This window comes from Myotis myotis, unplaced genomic scaffold, assembly GCF_014108235.1.
Source record: "Myotis myotis isolate mMyoMyo1 unplaced genomic scaffold, mMyoMyo1.p scaffold_m19_p_1, whole genome shotgun sequence".
Taxonomy (NCBI): Eukaryota; Metazoa; Chordata; class Mammalia; order Chiroptera; family Vespertilionidae; genus Myotis; species Myotis myotis.
Window position 1 is genome coordinate 136,159,207 of NW_023416313.1, and position 20,122 is coordinate 136,179,328.

The 20,122-nt window shown below is 38.8% G+C and overlaps 1 protein-coding gene across 12 annotated transcripts in view; it reads left to right on the forward strand.

Annotated features, from left to right (window-relative positions):
- RALGAPA1 (Ral GTPase activating protein catalytic subunit alpha 1) overlaps positions 1–20,122 on the forward strand; it is a 277,152-nt gene that overhangs the window by 113,531 nt on the left and 143,499 nt on the right. For 6 of the 12 annotated variants that reach the window (XR_004974555.1, XM_036353129.1, XM_036353109.1 and 3 more), the window contains exons 19-27: positions 370–494; positions 1,866–2,082; positions 3,183–3,359; positions 3,538–3,654; positions 9,085–9,237; positions 11,966–12,159; positions 12,412–12,510; positions 17,357–17,512; positions 19,359–19,487. Coding sequence is in view for 11 of the 12 variants with exons in the window: in XM_036353129.1 (XP_036209022.1) it covers positions 370–494; positions 1,866–2,082; positions 3,183–3,359; positions 3,538–3,654; positions 9,085–9,237; positions 11,966–12,159; positions 12,412–12,510; positions 17,357–17,512; positions 19,359–19,487 (1,367 nt within the window). In the remaining variant the exon portion in view is untranslated. The remainder of the gene's footprint in view (positions 1–369; positions 495–1,865; positions 2,083–3,182; positions 3,360–3,537; positions 3,655–9,084; positions 9,238–11,965; positions 12,160–12,411; positions 12,511–17,356; positions 17,513–19,358; positions 19,488–20,122) is intronic. The other 6 variants (XM_036353130.1, XM_036353118.1, XM_036353126.1 and 3 more) reach the window with 1 other exon arrangement.

The window sequence follows — 20,122 nt, forward strand, 5'->3', positions numbered from 1 at the left end:
CAAATATTCTTTTGGAAAAAAGGGGAATTATAAATTGACTAAATAGAAGTATAGAGGCAGAAAGAAAGATAAATATACCAGTTTCTTTATAATCAATATTAACCTAACTCCAACTAGTGCTTATCTATAAGCTTTCTTGCTATTTAAGGTTATACTGAAGATTGACTAACATCTGCTTAGTTAAAGTAAATATCAATTTACTAATTCTTAAAATTAAATCTAAAGGGAGAGAAATTATTTATAAATGCATGTTTGGCAAATAATTGATATGGCATAGGTAATTTGTTTTGAGTTGTTCTTGTTTGTTTCAAATTTAGAAAATGCGGTTAAGTCTTTCCTCACTATATATAGTTATTTATTTATTTTTAGTCAATAAAGAGGATATGAGCCCAAAACTGCCTCCTCTTAATAGTGATAGTGGCAGCAGCAATGCTAATGTTCCTGATCTGATGGATGAGTTTATAGCAGAACGACTTCGAAGTGGTAATGCCTCAGTAAGTATTACTTTATTTTATTTATCTGGTTTTAGAGAGGAAGGTAGAGAAACTAAAAGATGTATAACTGTGTTCATCTATATATATAATATGTGGAAATTTTTATTCAAAACAGCCTTCCCCCAAATTTAACCCTTTTTAATTAAACATTTTAAATTATATTCTCATATTTTATTCAAAAACTAAAACAAGCAGGCATATAGTTTTGACCAGAGTAGGACAGGTGTTTGCTCAACTACTTAACTATAAACTACTGCCTTCTTAATCCCCCCTCTATTTGCTCATAGGTTACCCTGATGCCTGTTGCCAGCCCTTAGCAGAAGAGATAACAGTGGAGGTCTTCTGGCCAAACTCCCATAACATTAATAGCATACATTCCTCAGTCATTACAGATAACTTTGAAATAGATTTAAAAGTTACCTTTGTTTTGAGTATTAGAATTATGGCAAAATGAAAATAGAAGCAATTTTATCTCTAATAATGCTTAATTGTTAAGGAAAGATAAATATATGTGGAATTGCCTTTTAGAATGGTCATAGTCCAGGCCTGGCTGGTTTGGCTCAGTGGATAGAGTGCTGGCCTGTGGACTGAAGGGTCCCAGGTTCGATTTTGGTCAAGGGCATGTACCTTAGTTGCAGGCTCAATCCCAGGCCCCTCGGTTCAGTCGATTTGTCTCTCTCATATCAGTGTTTCTCTCCCTCCACCTCCCTTCTACTTTCTCTAAAAATCAGTGGAAAAAATATCCTTAGGTGAAAATTAACAACAACAACAAAAAGAATGGTCATATTCCATTTGGGTTTCAACTTTACTTTTTAACTAATTAATTTATTTCATCACCATTTATACCCCTTATACCCTCTTTCACCAACTCAACTTGTCTTTAATGAAAGTCTGCAGGACCATTACATTTCCCACCCTTATTTTTTTTTTTTTTGAGTGGGGGAAAAAATTATAGGATCATTATAGAATAACATCTTTATAGCATCATTATAGAATGACATCATTGTAGAGTGGCATTCTTTCCTCCTTTCACTATCTCTTATTGCTTCTTCTTTTTCCATTTGAATATTTTCCTCTTTCTACTCTCTTAACTTATATTTACTTTATGGATCCTTTTGAGGCTCAAGAGTATTAGGCCCAGCACCATCTGATATTTGGGTCTTTGCTTTAGGCGGACTAATAGTTTCAGGTTCCAGCTCCCAGCTCCATACAGTTAATATAGATTGTACCATTAGTATGTTTTTCCCCTCCTGCTTCAGGCCCTAATTCACAACATTTATTGTGATAATTGTGTCAGGAATGAAAGATTTCAGATGTTTAGTGAGAATTTAAGAACTTTTTTAAAATGGTAAATGTTTCTTAAATTTTTAGACTATGACAAGAAGAGGAAGTAGTCCAGGCAGCCTCGAAATTCCCAAAGACCTTCCTGATATTCTGAACAAGCAGAACCAAATGCGCCCTATTGATGACCCAGGTGTACCCTCAGAATGGACTTCTCCTGCCAGTGCAGGGAGCAGCGATCTTATCAGCTCAGATAGTCATTCGGATTCTTTCAGTGCTTTCCAATATGATGGACGAAAATTTGACAGCAAGTATCTTTTTCTATTTGAGCATTATTATTTTTTTGTTGATTGTTTTCTGTTCGAGATTGACTTATGAATCACATGACCATCACCTTCCTCTCTAATATTACGTAGGGGATTTCTACATATTTTTATTTCATTTTTCAGTGAAATTCCAAAGGAATTTTTAGGGAATCATTTTCAAGTTGGGGCCACTTTATTTTGGCAGACCAAAGACATTTTAAAAGACAAAATATACTGTCCTTTTATAAAATGAATGATTTAAAGACCAAAAATGTAGGAAGGAAAAAAAATTAGTATGGACTTGATATTAGAATAAAGGTCAGATAGTCATGATTATGAGTTCTTACTATTTTATATACTCATATTTGGAACCTAATTATGTTCAGTGTTTCAGTATGTTCAGTATAGTTATGTTTATTGCTACACTATTCAGAATGTTTCTTGAATAATTCATATTAAAATGACATCAGTGATATTATTTGGTATTATATCACTACCATATATCTTTTCTACTGTAATTCTGTATTACACTTGGCAGTCAGTGAAAGGCACCAAAATTTTAAAAAAGAAAGTCAAAACCTTGGGAACCAAGTTTGTGAAGAGCTGGGAGATACATTGGAGAATTACATGTTTGCCACCCTTATGGATATATACTGCTCTTACCTCAGACTGGAAATATGATTTAAAAGAAAAATGATTTTTATCATCCACATATGTGTTATTTTTACTATATATATGTGTGTGTGTGTGTATATATATGCATACACACACACACACACACTAAAGATTATAAAGTACTTTAAGAGCAGTAAGTGTATTACTAACTATCAGAAACATGGGTAAGAATAGTGATGATATATGTCTGGCTGTCTTTTATCATTGTTGTTTGTTAATAATTATCTATGAGAACTTTTAAAATTTTTTTCTAATTGTAAACTTCCAAATATTAACATTATTTACACTTGTGTAAGTGGTATATAAATACAGTAGATTTAGGGAGAATGTTAAAGTTTAATTATTTTGCTGAAGTAGCTGTGTCTCTTGTAGATATTTTTGTTTTGTGATTGGGACTTCTATGTACTAGCATTTCTTTTTCCTATAGATTTTGGCTTTGGAGCTGATACTGGGATTGCATCATCTGCTGATGTGGATTCAGGTTCTGGTCACCATCAGAGTACTGAAGAGCAAGAAGTGGCTAGTCTAACCACGCTTCACATAGATTCTGAAACAAGCAGCCTTAATCAACAAGCTTTCTCTGCTGAAGTTGCAACGGTTACTGGTAAAGTTATTCAAGGGAATGTATTTCTTAAATGCATTTTTTAAATCCACCAAAGAACCTGTTTAGAATTTAATTTTGATAGATTTTAAGTATTACTTAGAACTATTTAAGTATTATTATTATTTTTTTGTTGTTTATAATCCTCACCCGAGGATATTTTTCCATTGATTTTTTTTAGGGAGAGTAGAAGAGAGAGGGAAAGACAGAAACATCGATGTGAGAGAAACACATCAATTGGTTGCCTTGTGCACCAGTTCTGACCAGAGCCGGTGCCAGGGAGGAACCTGCAATCAAGGTATGTACCCTTGACCAGAATCGAACCCAGGACCCTCTGGTCCGCAGGCTGACACTCTATTCACTGAGCCAAACCAGCTAGGGCTAAGTATTATTTTTTCACTCACCTTTATGTAATAATGGAGAAAAAAATAAATGAGAGTTTTTTGACCTAGAATCCACATGCATAAGCTTCAGGGGATTCTGTGAACTCCTAGTATTGTATGTAAAATTTTGTGTATGTTGACATTAGAGCATTTTCTGCAGCAATTTTTAAATAGATAACAAACAAACAAAAATTAAGAATTACTGCACTCTACCTTTTTCATTGTCTTTCAGAATCAGCCTAGATTTTTATAAATTTCTTTGGCAAGTATTATAAAAAATGTAAAGCGTACTGGCTATTGAGCTTATTTTTCAATATACTAATATTCTGTGTTTATACAGTAAATAATTATATTCAGCAACTTTTCATGTTATGTATTCATTCGTTGAATATTCAGTGGAATTGTACTCAAGAAAAAGGAATTAAATGTTAATATATGAAAACCATAACTCTCAAAAACATGCTAAATGAGAGAAGTCAAATACAAAAGCCTACATACCATACTTTATTATTCCCATCTATAGGAAATTCTAGAAAAGACAAAATTGTAGTGACAAAGCAGATCAGTGATAACTTGGTTAGGGAAGGGGATCAACTGGAAATAGGCATAAGAAAGCTTTTAATGGTGATGATCTGTTATATATTTTTATTGTGTTGAATACAGGACTATATACAGTTGCCAATTTTATATAATTATACACTTAAAATGTGTGAAAAAAAAGTAAGATTTTAGATTTTACTGTGACACACATTTTAATATTATCAAAACTAAATTTTTGGACAGTGTAGAGAGATTATTGAACCTTGAAAAGATTGGAATTTCAAAGTAGAAATAATAAAATGCCCGAGAAGTTTGCTCAGTAGTTTAGAGATCTCCTGATAACCATCCCAGCTTGTGACTCAGAATCCCACCATATGTGCCTCTGTCTTAATCTGGAGGCGAGTTACTTTTTTGAAGGTAAGAAAACTTTCTAAACATCTTGCTCTGATGAGTGAACTAGAGATGTTTACCATATAAGCCATATTCTAGTTTTCTTTAAGCTATTTATCAGACTATTGTATCTTCAAAAGATTATAATATGTAAAAGAAGTATAATCCCACTTTTTCTTTCTTATTTCTTTTTAGTTACCAAAAATAAAGTTTCACACAAAGCTCTGAAAATAAAACTTGATATGTATAGATAACTTATTTTAGGCCTTTGCCTCACAATGATTTCGGGCTAATTCAATTTCTAAGAATTTTTAATATTTATGTAACGTATGTTTGCTATACATAGTGACTGCTTCTAGGACTCTACTAGGAAGTTTTATTAGGTATTCTAATCTTAAAGGGGCCATTATTAATAGTGCCAGGGGTGTTTGTCTAAAAAACTAACCCAGTTCTTGGATTAATTTGTTTAGAAGACATAAAATTCAGTAAAGAATACAACTTCATATACTCAATATACAAACAATTCAACACAGTATTTTCTGAAGGTGAAATCTGCATGTGTTACCGCACTGTTAACTTTAAGAATAGCTGTATTCTATCAAAGAATGTTAGTAGTCCTGAAATACCCTTCTGTTTTCCTATAACTTTTTTTGAACTACAAAATAAAATCTCATATAGGTCATAAAAACAAAAACTAAATAGCTTGTTTTGTGGACATGGCTATATTTATAGCAATATCTTTATTTTAAAAAAAATTAATATTTTAGTCCTGACCGGATGGCTTGGTTGGTTGAACCAGGTTCGATTACCAGTCAGAGCACATACCTAGGTTGTGGGTTCAATCCCCAATCTGGGTGGCTATAGGAGGCAACTGTTTGATGTTTCTCTCTTGCAACCAAGTTTTTCTCTCTCTCTCTCTAAAAATCAATTTAAAAATATCTTTGGGTAAGGATAAAAAAATGTAAATAATATTTAATGTCATCCTTGGATATACTGTACATATTTATAACAAAGCAAAAAAATCTCTTTTGCTTTTGACTGCGAAGCTAATGATTGTTTTTGTCACATACTTAAATTTTTTGATAAATGTTAAGGAGATTTTTTTCATTGTGCCCTCAGCAGTTTGTGTTTGTATGAAGGTATAGTATCCTTAAGTTTCTGTAGCTGCCCTTTAACATGATTTTGTATCATATTAATTTACACCAAATTCCAAATGAAGGACAGGAAACTTAGCACATACTGTGTATCATAATTTAACCTAGATTAATCCATATGGTTATCATTAAATAAGGCATTCATATCTCCATATGTACTTTTTAAGGGACTTACTGTGTTATATTTAAAAACTAGGGGCCCGGTGCACGAAATTCGTGCACTGGGTGTGTGTGGGGGGGGGAGTGTCCCTCAGCCCAGCCTGCCCCCTCTCACATACTGGGAGCCCTCAGGCGTTGACCCCATCACCCTCCAATCGCAGGATCAGCCCCTTTCCCAGGCCTGACGCCTCTGACAGAGGTGTCAGGCCTGGGCAGGGGACCCTCATTTCCCCCCATCACTGGTTCTGCCCCCAGCCCAGGCCTGATGCCTCTGGCCCAGGCGTCAGGCCTGGGCAGGGGACCCCCAGACCCCTCCGATTGCTGGCTCTGCCCCTTGCCAAGGCCTGGGCAAGGGGACCATCATATCCCTCCAATCCCCGGCTCAGCCCCCCACCGAGGCCTGATGCCTTTGGCCCAGGCATCAGGCCTGGGCAGGGGACCCACAGCCCCCCGCCCAGGCCTGATGCCTCGGCCAGAGGAGTTGACCCTCATCACCCTCCGATCACCAATCACCGGATCGGCCCCTTGACCAGGCCTGAGGCCTCCGGCAGAGGTGTCAGGCCTGGGCAGGGGACCCCCAGCTCCCCGCGGTTGCAGGCTCCGCCCCTGCCCAGGCCTAACGCCTCTGGCCTAGGTGTCCGGCCCGGGCAGTGGGGACCCGCAGCTGCAGCGGCCCCGCGATCGTGGGCTCCGCTTTAGGCCCAGGCAAGGGACCCCTACCTCCCGGGACTGCCAGCTTCGACCGTGCCCAGCTCCCATCGCTGGCTCCACCCCTACTTCCTGCTATCACTGGCCAGGGCGGCAAAGGCGCCTGATTCTCCGATCATGGCTGGGGGCCTTTGCCCTGCCCCCCACCTCTTAGCTCCCCCCTGGGTTTCCGATCACTGTCAGTGGCAGGGGGCTTCTTCCTGCTTTCCCTTTCGCCTCCCTGCATTGTGCCTACATATGCAAATTAGCCGCCATCTTTGTTGGCAGTTAACTGCCATCTCAGTTGGCAGTTAATTTGCATATAGCCCTGATTAGCCAATGAAAAGGGTAGCGCTGTATGCCAATTACCATTTTTCTCTTTTATTAGTGTAGATTATATAAATAATATGAAATGACACATTTGTGGAAATAAAATAATACACATGTATTTCATTTATGTGCTTTTTGCTTTAGTGTGTGGAAAGAGGTAACAATCGGAGAGTTTTATGATTATTGAGTACAGAATATTGATATTTCTCTACTAGAAAGTTTTTTTTATTGATTTTTTGAAAGAGAGAGAATAAAACATCAGTTTGTTGTTTTACTTAGTAATGCATTCAGTGTTTGATTGCTGACCAGGGATGAACCAGCAACCTTGGTGTATCGGGATGACTCTCTACCCAACTGAGTTACCAGGCTAGGGCCTCTGCTAGAAAGAAGCTTAAAAATAAAATGAAAAGACCTAATATTTTAACTACTTGCTTGGTACTCGCAGTACTCCACTACATCCACCACCAGTTATTCAATATGATATTAATTTGCATTATATATAATTTAAAATAAAATAAGAAGAATGCCTGCTATGTGCCAGACACGGTAGTAGACACTGGCAATACTATAGTATATAACATAGATACAGTCCCTATTCTTACAGAGTATATTTAAAACTAAACAGGCAGTTTCAAGTCATTGTGATAAGTGATATATAATGGGGAGATACAAGGCGTTATAGCAGCGAATCCTTATTCACACTGGTCAGGTCAAGTCAGGATTAGACTTCTTAGAAAGTAGTGTTTAAGCTGAGACTTGAAAAATAAATAGAAGTCAACCAGGCCTAAAAGAAGAGAGTTAGGGCTCCATGTAAAGGAAAACATGTGAAAAAGGCCAGAGGTATGATGCATTCTGATAAATACCAGTTTACTTTCTATGGCTAGAACTTAAAAGTAGTCGAGCAGCAATTTTCAACCAGTATGCTGCAAGAATTTTTAAAACATGCAGTAGCTTACTTTATAGTTAGGGGCACTGACCTACCTCTTTTCCCTTAGATTGTCAAATTTTTAAAAAGTCACAACAGCCAACACAACAATAGCTGTTCAGTGTGAATCAATTAAAATTATACCTTTTTTTTGTTAGATCAGCAAAAAATATTTTTTTGGTGTGCCACAGAATTTTAGTAATTAACTAATGTGTGCCATGAGATGTAAAAGGTTGAAAATCGCTGTATTAGAGGGAGCGTAGGATGGTAGGAGAGTTACAGAAAGACTGGAAAACCACACTAAGAAGTTTGGGCTTATGCTGAGTCCCCTAAAGAGCCATAGAAGGATTTTAAATAAGAGAATGACATGATTAGATTCGTTTTTAGGGTTTTTATATTGGGTTGGCTTTTTTTGTTTGTTTCTTTTTTTGTTTTTTGGGTGGTTTTTTTTGTCTTATGGAGAACAGATTAGGAAGAAGGGGTAGGGGGTAGAGGGAGACTAAAGACTAGGACCACCAGGGACCACTGTAATTCAGGCTAGCAACCATAGTGGTATATATAGCCTAAGGAGCAAGTTCTTCTTCAATTGCCCCAAGAGCCTGATCAGCAACTCAGTGGTTGAGTGTCCACCTATGAATCAGGAGGTCAGGGTTCGATTCCCTGTCAGGGCACATGCCCGGGTTGCAGGATCAATCCCCAGTAGGGGGCATGCAGGAGGCAGCCGTTCAATGATTCTCTCTCATCATTGGTTTTTCTCTTTCCCCCTTTCCCTTCCTCTCTGAAATCAATAAAAAATATATGAAGAAATAATCATAAAATAAATCTAATTGCCCCAAGATTGAATTAAATGAAATTGAATAGCACTGGGTACCAGAATCTCTATAGCTGGACCAGGAATGGGAGTAGATATTCTTGCCTTCATTGATGGCTTCTATTAGCTGGTATGTCCAATTCTGATTCCATCCTAGTTCCATGGTAGACATAAGATGAGATCACTAGATACAAAGTTTTGTATAATATTTTAATTTTACCTCTTTGGCTAATTTATAACCTTTTTTATCTTGATATTTTTAATTTCTATTTTATTGGGGCTTAAGCATTACATCTTAGAGGGTATTGAATATCTTCTTTATGCTAATTTTATGAAATTATATCTACAGGTTCAGAAAGTGCTTCTCCAGTTCATTCAGCTCTGGGATCCAGGTCACAAACACCTTCTCCTTCTACATTGAATATAGAACATATGGAACAGAAAGATCTGCAGCTTGATGAGAAACTTCACCACTCTGTTCTTCAGACGCCAGATGACCTAGGCAATATTTGGAAATTAGATATTTGCCATTTCTCCTTTCAGGGCATTAGTGTTAAGAGATCTTAAAATAAGGCATCTTAAATTTGATTATGTATTATATACATATTTATTATGTATTATTCTGTCATTGGGGTTTTCTAATCTTGGAAATTTGTTACTATAACATTTTTTCTTACTCTTAAAGAATAATATTTATATTCTGATTTTTGTTATTTGTGATTTTATAGTTGATTACAGTTCTAGCATTAGTGATTACATTAATTTTGTGTGTTATATTATCATTGATATAGTGCCATTCATTTTCTAAAACAGGAAAGACATAATTTGGCATCATTATTCTTAATGTTGTATCTGAAGAACCTGCTGACTCACAGGAGAAAATAGAATTGTCATTTGCTAATCAGGCTTTCAGGAAAAACAATTGATCAAATCAATAATTTTTCATTGAACTTGATTCTTCAACTATATCAACTAAATTTAATTAAAAAGTAGGCAATCCAAATGAAGTATTTTATTTTTAAGTAAATGTTAAAAAGTAAGTAGGAAACCTTAGAAACTATAAATTTAAAAACAAAAGTTATTTTTGCTAAGTCCTACTTAATGTAATAAGCATCAGGATAAGTCATTTTGCGAATACGTATGCTAAAAACTTTGGTCAAGGACATAGTTGTTGAGATATTTACAATAAATAATACAGAATACCAGTTTCATTGATAATGCAGCAGATTTGTTCTCTGACCAAAGGAAGAAATTTTAAGCCATATAACTTCTGCGCCCCCCACCCTTTTTTTTAAGGTACTCATTCTCTTAGCATGCAATTAACTTGGAATTACATAGCCCTATTTCTGGTTGTGCGTTGTTTCTAACCTTTTCTTTCCTCCTTTGGCCTACAATTTTTTGTTTTCAGTTTTCTTCCTGGCATTTGGAATAAGTTTTAAACTTTTAGAAAATTGCAAGACTAGTAAAATAAATATCCGTAAATCCTTTAAATTCACCAGTTGTTAATATTTGCCACTTTATCCCTTTGTGTATACCCACACAGTCACACAAAAAATCCCACCATCCCTTTTTTTAAATTTTATTTTTTTGCTGAGTCATTTAAGAGTGAATTAGAAATAACAGACTCTACACACCTCAACACTTCAGCGAGAATGTCCTAAGAATAAGTATGCATTAATTTCCTGCATGCCCACAATATAATGGCCACATTCAAGGTATTTAATGTTGATATGTCACTGCAGTTTTAGTTCATAGTTAAATTTCCTCAGTTGTCCCAATAATATCTTTTATAGCAACCTTATGCCACCATTAGCCCAATCTAGGATTTAAAGAATCCCACATTGTGCCCTGGCCAGATGACTCAGTTGGAGCATCATCCTGTACACCAAAAGGTTGTGGGTTTGATCCTCAGTTGGGGCACATATGGGAGGCAACAGATTGAAGTTTCTCTGTCACATCAATGTTTTTCTCTATTTCTTCTCTCAAATCAGTTTTTAGAAATATCCTCGGGTGAGGATTAAAAAATAAAAGTAAATTGTTGCTTGCTTTGTAATCATTTAAAATTTTGTTTAGTTTGAGAAGGATAATTAGAGACAAAGTTGACTTATCACTATATTATGAAGGGTCTGTAGAGAGGGGAAATGTTAACAGAGATAGTAAAAACTGCACGCTTTCTGTTAGTTTAGTGAGTTTATACCAGAGCCCATTTTTTATTATTGTGAAAAACTATTCAGTAGCTTTTTAATAATACAATCAGTTATTGTATACCTTATAAGCAAAGAAAAAAAATGTAAACATTAAGAGTAAAGGATGTACATATGCTAACAAACATAAATTATTGAGATTTTTATCAAGCAGGAAAATTTTTTACTCATTTTTACTGACAAATGAGTTTCCCTTTTTTATTATATACATTGAATAGAAAGAGTTTTTTAATGTGTCATACACCTGAAACCTATATAATTTATTAACCAATGTCACCCCAATAACTTTAATAAAAAAATTTTTTAAAGAGTAATAGATTTTTTTTTTTAAAGCTGGAGGAGGCCTATAATGATATTCAGCTATACCATCTATTTAACAAATGAAGAAGCATAGCCTTAGGGAGGTTATTAAATAACTTATACATCACATAATTTGTGATAGAAATGACTAGGATCCAAGGTAACATTTTTTTTACATATAATCTTTCCAATATTAATAAGAATATAAATATGGAAATTTTAGATTATGTTTAAATTTTAGTAAAAATGTGTATTTTTCAATGTCATTATGATATCCTTTTAACGGTAGGTCTGATATAATTGTGAAATGTATTTCTTTGGAAGTTTTAACTAAGAAAACTGGCTTATAAAGACTTCCTACAAGATCTGCCTGTAGCCTGAGATTTTATGTTAATTTGATGATATAATCTGAAATAGTTATTAGATAGAGTATGTAGTTATATGATCTTTATATCAAACATAAATTTCTTTATCTGGTATCTTCATCATTTCCTCCTTATGTAAAGCTAGATAGAAGCACTATGGAATAAGTAATTATTGCCATAATAAGGAATTATGAACTGGTAATATTTTTACCTTATCAAGAAAAAAATAACACTAATGCATATTGACATTTCTTTTATTTACTTTTATAGATATTTAAGATAGTTAATTCATCTCTTTTCTGTTTTTATGATCAATTCTCCAGAAAAATTACTAATACTTGTGTATTATTTTTTTCTATAGAAATCAGTGAATTTCCATCTGAATGTTGTAGTGTGATGGCAGGGGGTACTCTTACAGGATGGCATGCTGATGTTGCTACTGTAATGTGGCGGAGAATGCTAGGCATTTTGGGAGATGTCAATGCTATTATGGATCCTGAAATACATGCTCAAGTTTTTGATTACCTCTGTGAACTTTGGCAGAATTTAGCTAAGGTAAAAAAAGAAAAGATATAAGAGAAGGAAAGTAAAATAAAGTATTAAGAAGCAGAAGCCTTAAATAACATAGCCACACCATCTTTCTTCCCCCCTTATTATATACTGGTGCTTACCATGATGAAGTCACTTAACCATGATTAAATATGTAGTTAGTGACAGATACTGGACTTGATCTCAAGTTTAAGGTAAAACAAATTAGAAGAAAGAACACCTTTCATTGGTTTGTTGCATTTTATTTGAAAATTACAGATTAGAGATAACCTCGGCATTTCGACTGATAACCTGACCTCCCCTTCTCCACCAATTTTGATACCTCCATTGAGAATTCTTACACCTTGGCTTTTCAAGGTAAGCTTAATATATAAAATATTAATTGAAACATTTCATTTAGGATATATGTATGTCAGTCTTAAACATTTGACAGATGTTTGAGCTGTTGTATAGTCTTCTAGCACACTTAGTTTTTAGTCATTACGGGTTATACAGCAAAGAGAGTGGGCATAGCAAAATTATTGTACAGCAAGCATGTCAAACTCAAAGGCTAACATGGGCCAAATAAACAAGGGTTAAGTTTATGTGGGCTGCAAAAAAACAAAAGCTTTAATTTTCATAGAAATGTAGGTTTATTTCAATAGAGACATGCTGACTACAAAGAACTGAAATGAGAAATCATTAACATAAAATAATAGAACATTTTAATAAAAATTAATATTTTTTTCTTGAACATTAACTTACCAGACACTGAATAACTGCACAAATTAATAACGCAAATAAACCTATTTTTCTGGTTCTCCAAAAGTGAAATATTTCCTGTTGCACACACCAAATGAGTCAGTATAAGACTAATAGCAAGGCAATCGGCTGCTAAAATATTCCCTGCTAGTATTAGTGGAAAGAAATGGTGCCCCTGCGCGTAAGGCGCATAAGAGAAATGAATACAACACGATTATAGTAATCAATCATTAGTGAACGTTAGAGTTCATTATTAATAACTAGAGGACTGTTGGACGAAGAGATTTGTGCAATAGGCCTTCCTTTCCCCTGGCTGCTGGCACCGGTTTTCCTCCGGCACCCGGCACCCAGTTGGAGCCGGCCCCGCGGCCGTGAGGCTTTTGCTGTTCTGCCGGCCCCGCGGCCGTGAGGCTTTCGCTGCTCCACCGGCCCAGGGGCAGTCAGGCTTCGCTCCACTGCTTGGAGCCTATGTATGCGAATTAACCGCCATCTTTGTTAGGTTAATTTGCATACTCTCCTGATTGGCTGGTTAGCATATAGAAGGTACAGTCAATTTACATGTTTGTCTATTAGGTAAGATTATGTATAACAGGATATTGTAAAAATTAAGTTGCAAAATTTTTGAAACGTTTCTTGCATACCATTATATTGGTGGGGCTGAAAAAATATTCATTGTGGGCCACATGTGGCCCGCCGGCCGTGAGTTGATATGCTTGTTGTACAGGATGCATCATTTTTATAGAAAACTAGAGGCTCAGTGCACGAAATTTGTGCACAGGTAGGGTCCCTAAGCCTGGCTGGCGATCAGGGCTGATCTTTGGGTGACTGGCGGGCCAATCAGGGGGGCCCTGCTGGCACCCACCTTGGCTGGCCTGGCGCTACCCACTCACTGCCCCCCTCCTCCCACTTCCCCCTCCCCCTGCTGCTGCTGGTCTGGCCTGCAGGGTGGAGGCAGCTCCTGCATTAATCGTCTGCCCCCTGGTGGTCAGTGTACATCATAGCGACCAGTTGGTCTGCTGGTTGTTCCGCCGTTCGGTAGATTTGCATATTAGGCTTTTATTATATAGGATTATGTTTTTACTAGAAGCCCAGTGCAAGAAATTCATGTACTGGTACGGTCCGTAGCGGCTGCCAGCTGCCGGCCACTGGCCAGGTACTCCCTCCCTTTCCCCAGCTGTCTGCTGCCACTGGGGCATCCATCTATTCCCCCAGTTGGCCCGCCCCCTGGTTGAACTCCCAGAAGAACTCCAGTGGAGGGGACATTTGCATACTAAGCTTTTACTATATAAGATTGTATTTAATGAAATATTAATCTTAAATTTGTGTCACACTATGTATGTACTTTTATTTTTTTAATTTTTTTATTTTTTAAATATATTCCATTGATTTTTTACAGAGAGGAAGGGAGAGGGATAGAGAGTTAGAAACATCGATGAGAGAGAAACATCGATCAGCTGCCTCCTGCACATCTCCCACTGGGGATGTGCCTGCAACCCAGGTACATGCCCTTGACCGGAATCAAAGCTGGGACCCTTCAGTCCACAGGCTGACGCTCTATCCACTGAGTCAAACTGGTTTCGGCTGTACTTATAAAGATGTGATTATTTTAAATATCACTTGATATGTTTGATACATTTTTCTAAGCGAAACTGTGTGGTTATTCACACTGTTTTGTATCATTTTAATGGTAATGGTTTAGGTAATTCTGATATTTTGTTCAAAGAAATTGAGCCAACAGAAATAAATGAAAATAAATATATTGCTTTACAGGGGAATGGGGGCAGTCAGGGAGAGGTCAGTGGGGAGAAAGGAGACTTATGTAATACTTTAAACAAAAAAGAATTTAAATTATAAAAAAAATAGCGTGTGTGGGGTTAAGGAGTATATGAAAACTGTACTTTATGCTCAATTTTGCTATGAACCTAAGACTATTCTTTTAAAAAGTCTATTTAAAAACAAAACAAAAATGAATAGTAAAGCATTTGATGTTACAGGCACAGAAAACTTACTAACAAAACTATCCTACTGTAAGGGATATATAAATAACCCTTTGTTATATAAATAAGATGTGCTTTGAAAAATATCCTATCTAATAAAAGAGAAACATGGTAATTAGCGTACGACCGCTACCATTCCCATTGGCTAATCAGGGCAATATGCAAATCAACTGCCAGCCAAGATGGCGGCCGGCAACCAGGCAGCTTAAAGCGAACATGAGGCTTGCTTGCTTCAGTGACGGAGGACTCCAACGTTCCCTGCCTGCCGCTGCCGGCCTCTGAGCTGCAACTCTAAGCAAATATGTTACAAATATAGAAGCTAAACAAAACCCCAGAAACCTGCTTTAGTCGGCCGGGCTTCAGTCAGCAGGATCGCAACACTGTTTCAAATACAGAAGGTAAACAAAGGCCAGAAACCTGCTTTCAGCAGCGGAGGCCTAAGAGCTGGAGCCAAGACTCACAGCTAAAGCTGGCCTAGAATTTAAAAAAAAAGAAAAAAAAGGAGTGGTTGGGAGCTTCAGTCACCCACCAGCCTGAAAACAGCCCTCAGCCCCTCACCCAGACTGGCCAGGTAACCCAGTGGGGACCCCCACCCTGAAGGGTATGTGACCAGCTGCAAACAGCCATCATCCCCTCACCCAGGCTGGCCAGGCACCCCAGTGGGGACCCCCACCCTGAAGGGGGTGTGACCAGCTGCAAACAGCCCTCAGCCCCTCACCCAGAGTGGCCAGGCACCCCAGTAGGGACCCCCACCCTGAAGGGGTGTGACCAGCTGCAAACAGCCATCATCCCCTCACCCAGGCTGGCCAGGCACCCCAGTGGGGACCCCCACCCTGATCCAGGACACCGTTCAGGGAAACCAGCTGGCCCCCACCCATGCACCAGGCCTCTATCCTATATTGTAAAAGGGTAATATGCCTCCCAGGACCGGGATCAGAGGAGCTGCAAGGCCTCCCGGCACCGGGATCAGCATAACAGGGGGCAGCGCCCATACCCCCTGATCGCCCTGCGGCTCTGTGTGTGACAGGGGGCAGGGCCACAACCTCCCTATCCGCCCTGCTCTGTTCGTGACAGGGGAAGGTGCCCCAACCCCCTGATCAGCCCTGCTCTGTGCCTGATAGGGGCGAGCTCCCCAAACCCCTGATCGGCCCTGCTCTGTGGGTGATAGAGGGCGATGCCCCAACCGCCCCCCACGGGCCCTGCTCTGTGTGTGACGGCTTAGAGCCATAACCTCCCCATCGGCCCTGCCCTGAGTGTGACAGGGTGCGGTGCCCCAACCCCCTGATCCTGTGTGTGACAGGGGGCGGTGCCCCAACTCCCCTATTGGCCCTACTTTGTGAGTGACAGGGGGGAGCTCCCCAACCCCCTGATCGGCCCTGCTCTGTGTGTGACAGTGGGGAGCCCCCCAACCCCTTGATGGGCCCTGCTTTGTGCGTGTGTGACGGGGGAGCTCCCCAACCCCCTGATCAACCCTGCTCTGTGCGTGACATGGTACGGAGCCCCAACCCCCCGATGGGCCCTGCTGTGTGAGTGACAGAGGGGAGCTCCCCAACCCCCTGATTGGCCCTGCTCTGTGCGTGACGGGGTGGCGCTGCAACCTGCCCATCGACCCTGCCTTGAGTGTGACAGGGGGCGGTGCCCCAACCCCCCAATCGGCCCTACCCTCAGTGTGACTGAGGGTGGCATCGCAACCTCCCGATCCGCCCTCCTCTGTGCATGACAGCGGCGGCGCCCTAACTCCCCAATCAGCTCTGCTCTGAGCCCGACTAGGGGCTGCACCTAGGGATTGGGCCTGCCCTCTGCCACCCTGGAGCGCGCCTAAGCCAGCAGGTCGTTATCTCCCAAGGGGTCCCAGACTGCGAAAGGGCACAGGCCGGGCTGAGGGACCCTCCCTTCCCCCCGAGTGCGGAAATTTTTGTGCACCGGGCCTCTAGTATATATATAAAAGCCTAAATGATGGTTAGGACCAGTTGACTGAACAACCGGTTGTTATGACACACACTGACCACCAGGGGACAGACTCGACACAGGAGCTGCCCCCTCGTGATCAGTGTGCTCCCACAGCCAACCTCCCACAGTCCCTCCCTCCAGCCAGCCAACCCTGTGGTCCCTCACCGCAGTCGGCCGAGTGGTCAGTGCACTCCCACAGTCAACCTCCCATGGCTGCCCAACCTCCTGCAATCCCTCCCCCTGGCCGGTCGGATGGTCAGTGCACTCCCACTGCCTGGGCGGCCAACCTCCCGCGGTCCCTCTCCCTGGCCAGCCGGCCCCGAGATGGCCTCAATCACCGGCCAGGCCACGGGACCCCACCCGTGCACAAATTCATGCACTAGGCCTCTAGTGTGTGTGTGTGTGTGTGTTTACATATATATATGTATATATATTTCTTGATATATTTAAATGTTTAAGTATTTAATAAACAGTATTTTTTTTTTAGTAATAAAGCCAATATTTTTAAATTGTAGGCAACCATGTTGACTGATAAATATAAGCAAGGGAAATTACATGCTTATAAGCTTATTTGCAATACAATGAAAAGAAGACAAGATGTTTCTCCAAATAGAGATTTTCTGACACATTTTTATAACATAATGCATTGTGGATTACTTCATATCGATCAGGTAAATATATGCACTTCCTAGCAAGTTGCTTTATATGTTTATTTTTGTTTCTCAATTCTGTTTAACTCCTGACATTCAAAGTCTAGAATTAAAATTTTTTCCTATGTAGTGGTTTATTTACAAGTTTTTTCATTTTATGACCTCATTTGTTTTTGAAATGTAGGTGGAGAAACAAGCTATTGTAACAAGGGGTTGACTTGACTATTAAATGCATTGTCCCTCTAGTGTTATACCAAATAGTTCACTTTTTGAAGAGATTAAGCCATCCTTTGCTTATGTTGACAACATTTTGTAATTTTTACTTGATAATTGGTACTTGAGGCATATGGACTTACTCATCTAGTCATGTAGTATTCAGAGGTTTTTTTCTACTCTAAGAGTCAACACATCACATTTTCTTATTACCTTAAATTGTATGAGCATAATGACAATTATATTGACTTGGCATTTGTGTCAATCACAATCATTACATTATATAGTCATAATTATGACTCTAGAACATTACTTCAGGGGTCTTGATTCTGGCCAAAAAACTGAAAAGTGTGGTAGGTTACAAGTCAAAGTAATGCAAGCATTTTTATTAAATGTGGTTAAATTTCACTTTCAGTTCATTTAGATAGCATTAAATTTATATTAAAAGATATTTCACTTTCTGAAAAATGAGTAAACTTCTTGCATTAATTAGAACTAATTACAAGGTTCTACCTTATAATATGTCTCAGATAAATTGATGATCTTGATAACTAGAAAAAGAGAGCTTTTGTGTAAGATAAATCACATTGAGTAATACAAGGTTATATGCCACATTCTCATTGTAAATTCCAAAGGCAAAGTGGATTATTAATCAAGTCAAGAATATTCCCTCAAATGAGGGAAATCTATTCCCTAGATTTCCATTGCTAGATATCTATCATCAAAGGACTTCAGTTTATCTAAAAAAGAGAATCTCTTCCATTGTAATATAACAGCCCATGCAACTTCAGAGATCAGAATCATCACATGGAAACAAAGAGGTAACAGGAGGAACTACTCTGCAATTCAGTTTTAACCCTCTGAAACAAAGAGCCTTCCAACTTCCTCTATAGTGTGAAAAAAATGCTGTATTGATGTCAGTTAAACAAATATGTTTTAAGTTTACTTTCCTTTGACAGAATATAATAAGTATGGATTATTTGGAGGAATTAAAATTAGTATTTGTAATTAGTCAGCCAATATATAGTAACTAGAGGCCCTGTGCCCGAATTCATGCACCAGTGGGGTTTCTCTGCCTAGTCTGTGGGATCAGGCCAAAACTGGCCCTCTTACATTCCCCCGAGGGATCCTGGATTATGAGAGGGTGCAGGCCAGGCTGAGAGACCCCACCGGTGCACGATCAGGGCCAGGGTGAACGCGGGAGGTTGGCCAGCTAGGGAGGGACCCTGGGAGGACTCCAGGGGGTGTCCAGCCTGTCTCAGTCAGTCCCGATCGGCTGGACTCCAGCAGCAAGCTAACCTACTGGTCAGAGCATCTGTCCCCTGGTGGTAAATGCACGTCATAGTGACTGGTCAGCCGGTCTACTGCCCCCTGGTGGTCAGTGCGCATCATAGCGACCTGTCGACCGGTCAGTGTCTACCTCCTGGTGGTCAGTGCATGTCATAGCAAGCAGTTGAGCTGCCTTAGCATATCATTAGCATATTACGCTTTGATTGGTTGAATGGACAACCGGACACCTAGCATATTAGGCTTTTATTATATAGGATTACCTGTTTTATTATTTCATGTGATATCTATTTTTAAGGATATTGATTAGCTAATACTCAAGATTACATTTGTGACATTCTTTCTCCCTTCTTTCCTTATTCCTCAGGATATTGTCAATACAATCATCAAGCACTGCTCACCTCAGTTTTTTTCACTTGGTTTGCCTGGTGCCACAATGCTTATTATGGATTTTATTGTAGCAGCTGGCAGAGTGGCTTCTTCAGCTTTTCTCAATGTAAGTTTTTATTTCTTGTTCTTCATAACAAATATTAGTTAACGAAGATGCTACTAAAAGAGCAACAAAGGAAGAACTAAGCTGTTCTTGATAAAAATATAGCAATCTAATGTTCAGGAAATTTCACAGTTTAATTGGAATCATTGTGTCTTCTGCATTAAATAAGTAAGAAGTTCTAATGTATAAGAAAATACTAAAATTTGTTGAGGAATTAACCCAAGAGCTATAAAAATGGACTAAATCTGATAAGCAAAACAGAATTTTAAACCGAGGAAATCTAAGGAAACGGACAGGAGGAGGGAAGAAAGTAAAGAAAAGGCAATGGACTATAGCAAAAGAAAAGAAAGAAACAGGCAAGATAACCCAGAAATATGCTCTTAGGAATACACTCTAACCTCTAAACAATATGTGGGATTTTTTTATGCAGCTATGGAGCTGAGGCGATGCCAAGTAACTCAGTATAGTTGGAACATGTTCATTTTAAGAGGCAGGGGTGAACTGAAGAGAAAGACAGTGACTGTTTATAGTGCTAAAGAGAATAGATTTCATTCTAAGGAAATAATGAAGAACCATTGAAGAATTTTAAGGAAAGAGTGACATTATCAGATTTGTATTTTAGAAAGGTCACTGTGGAG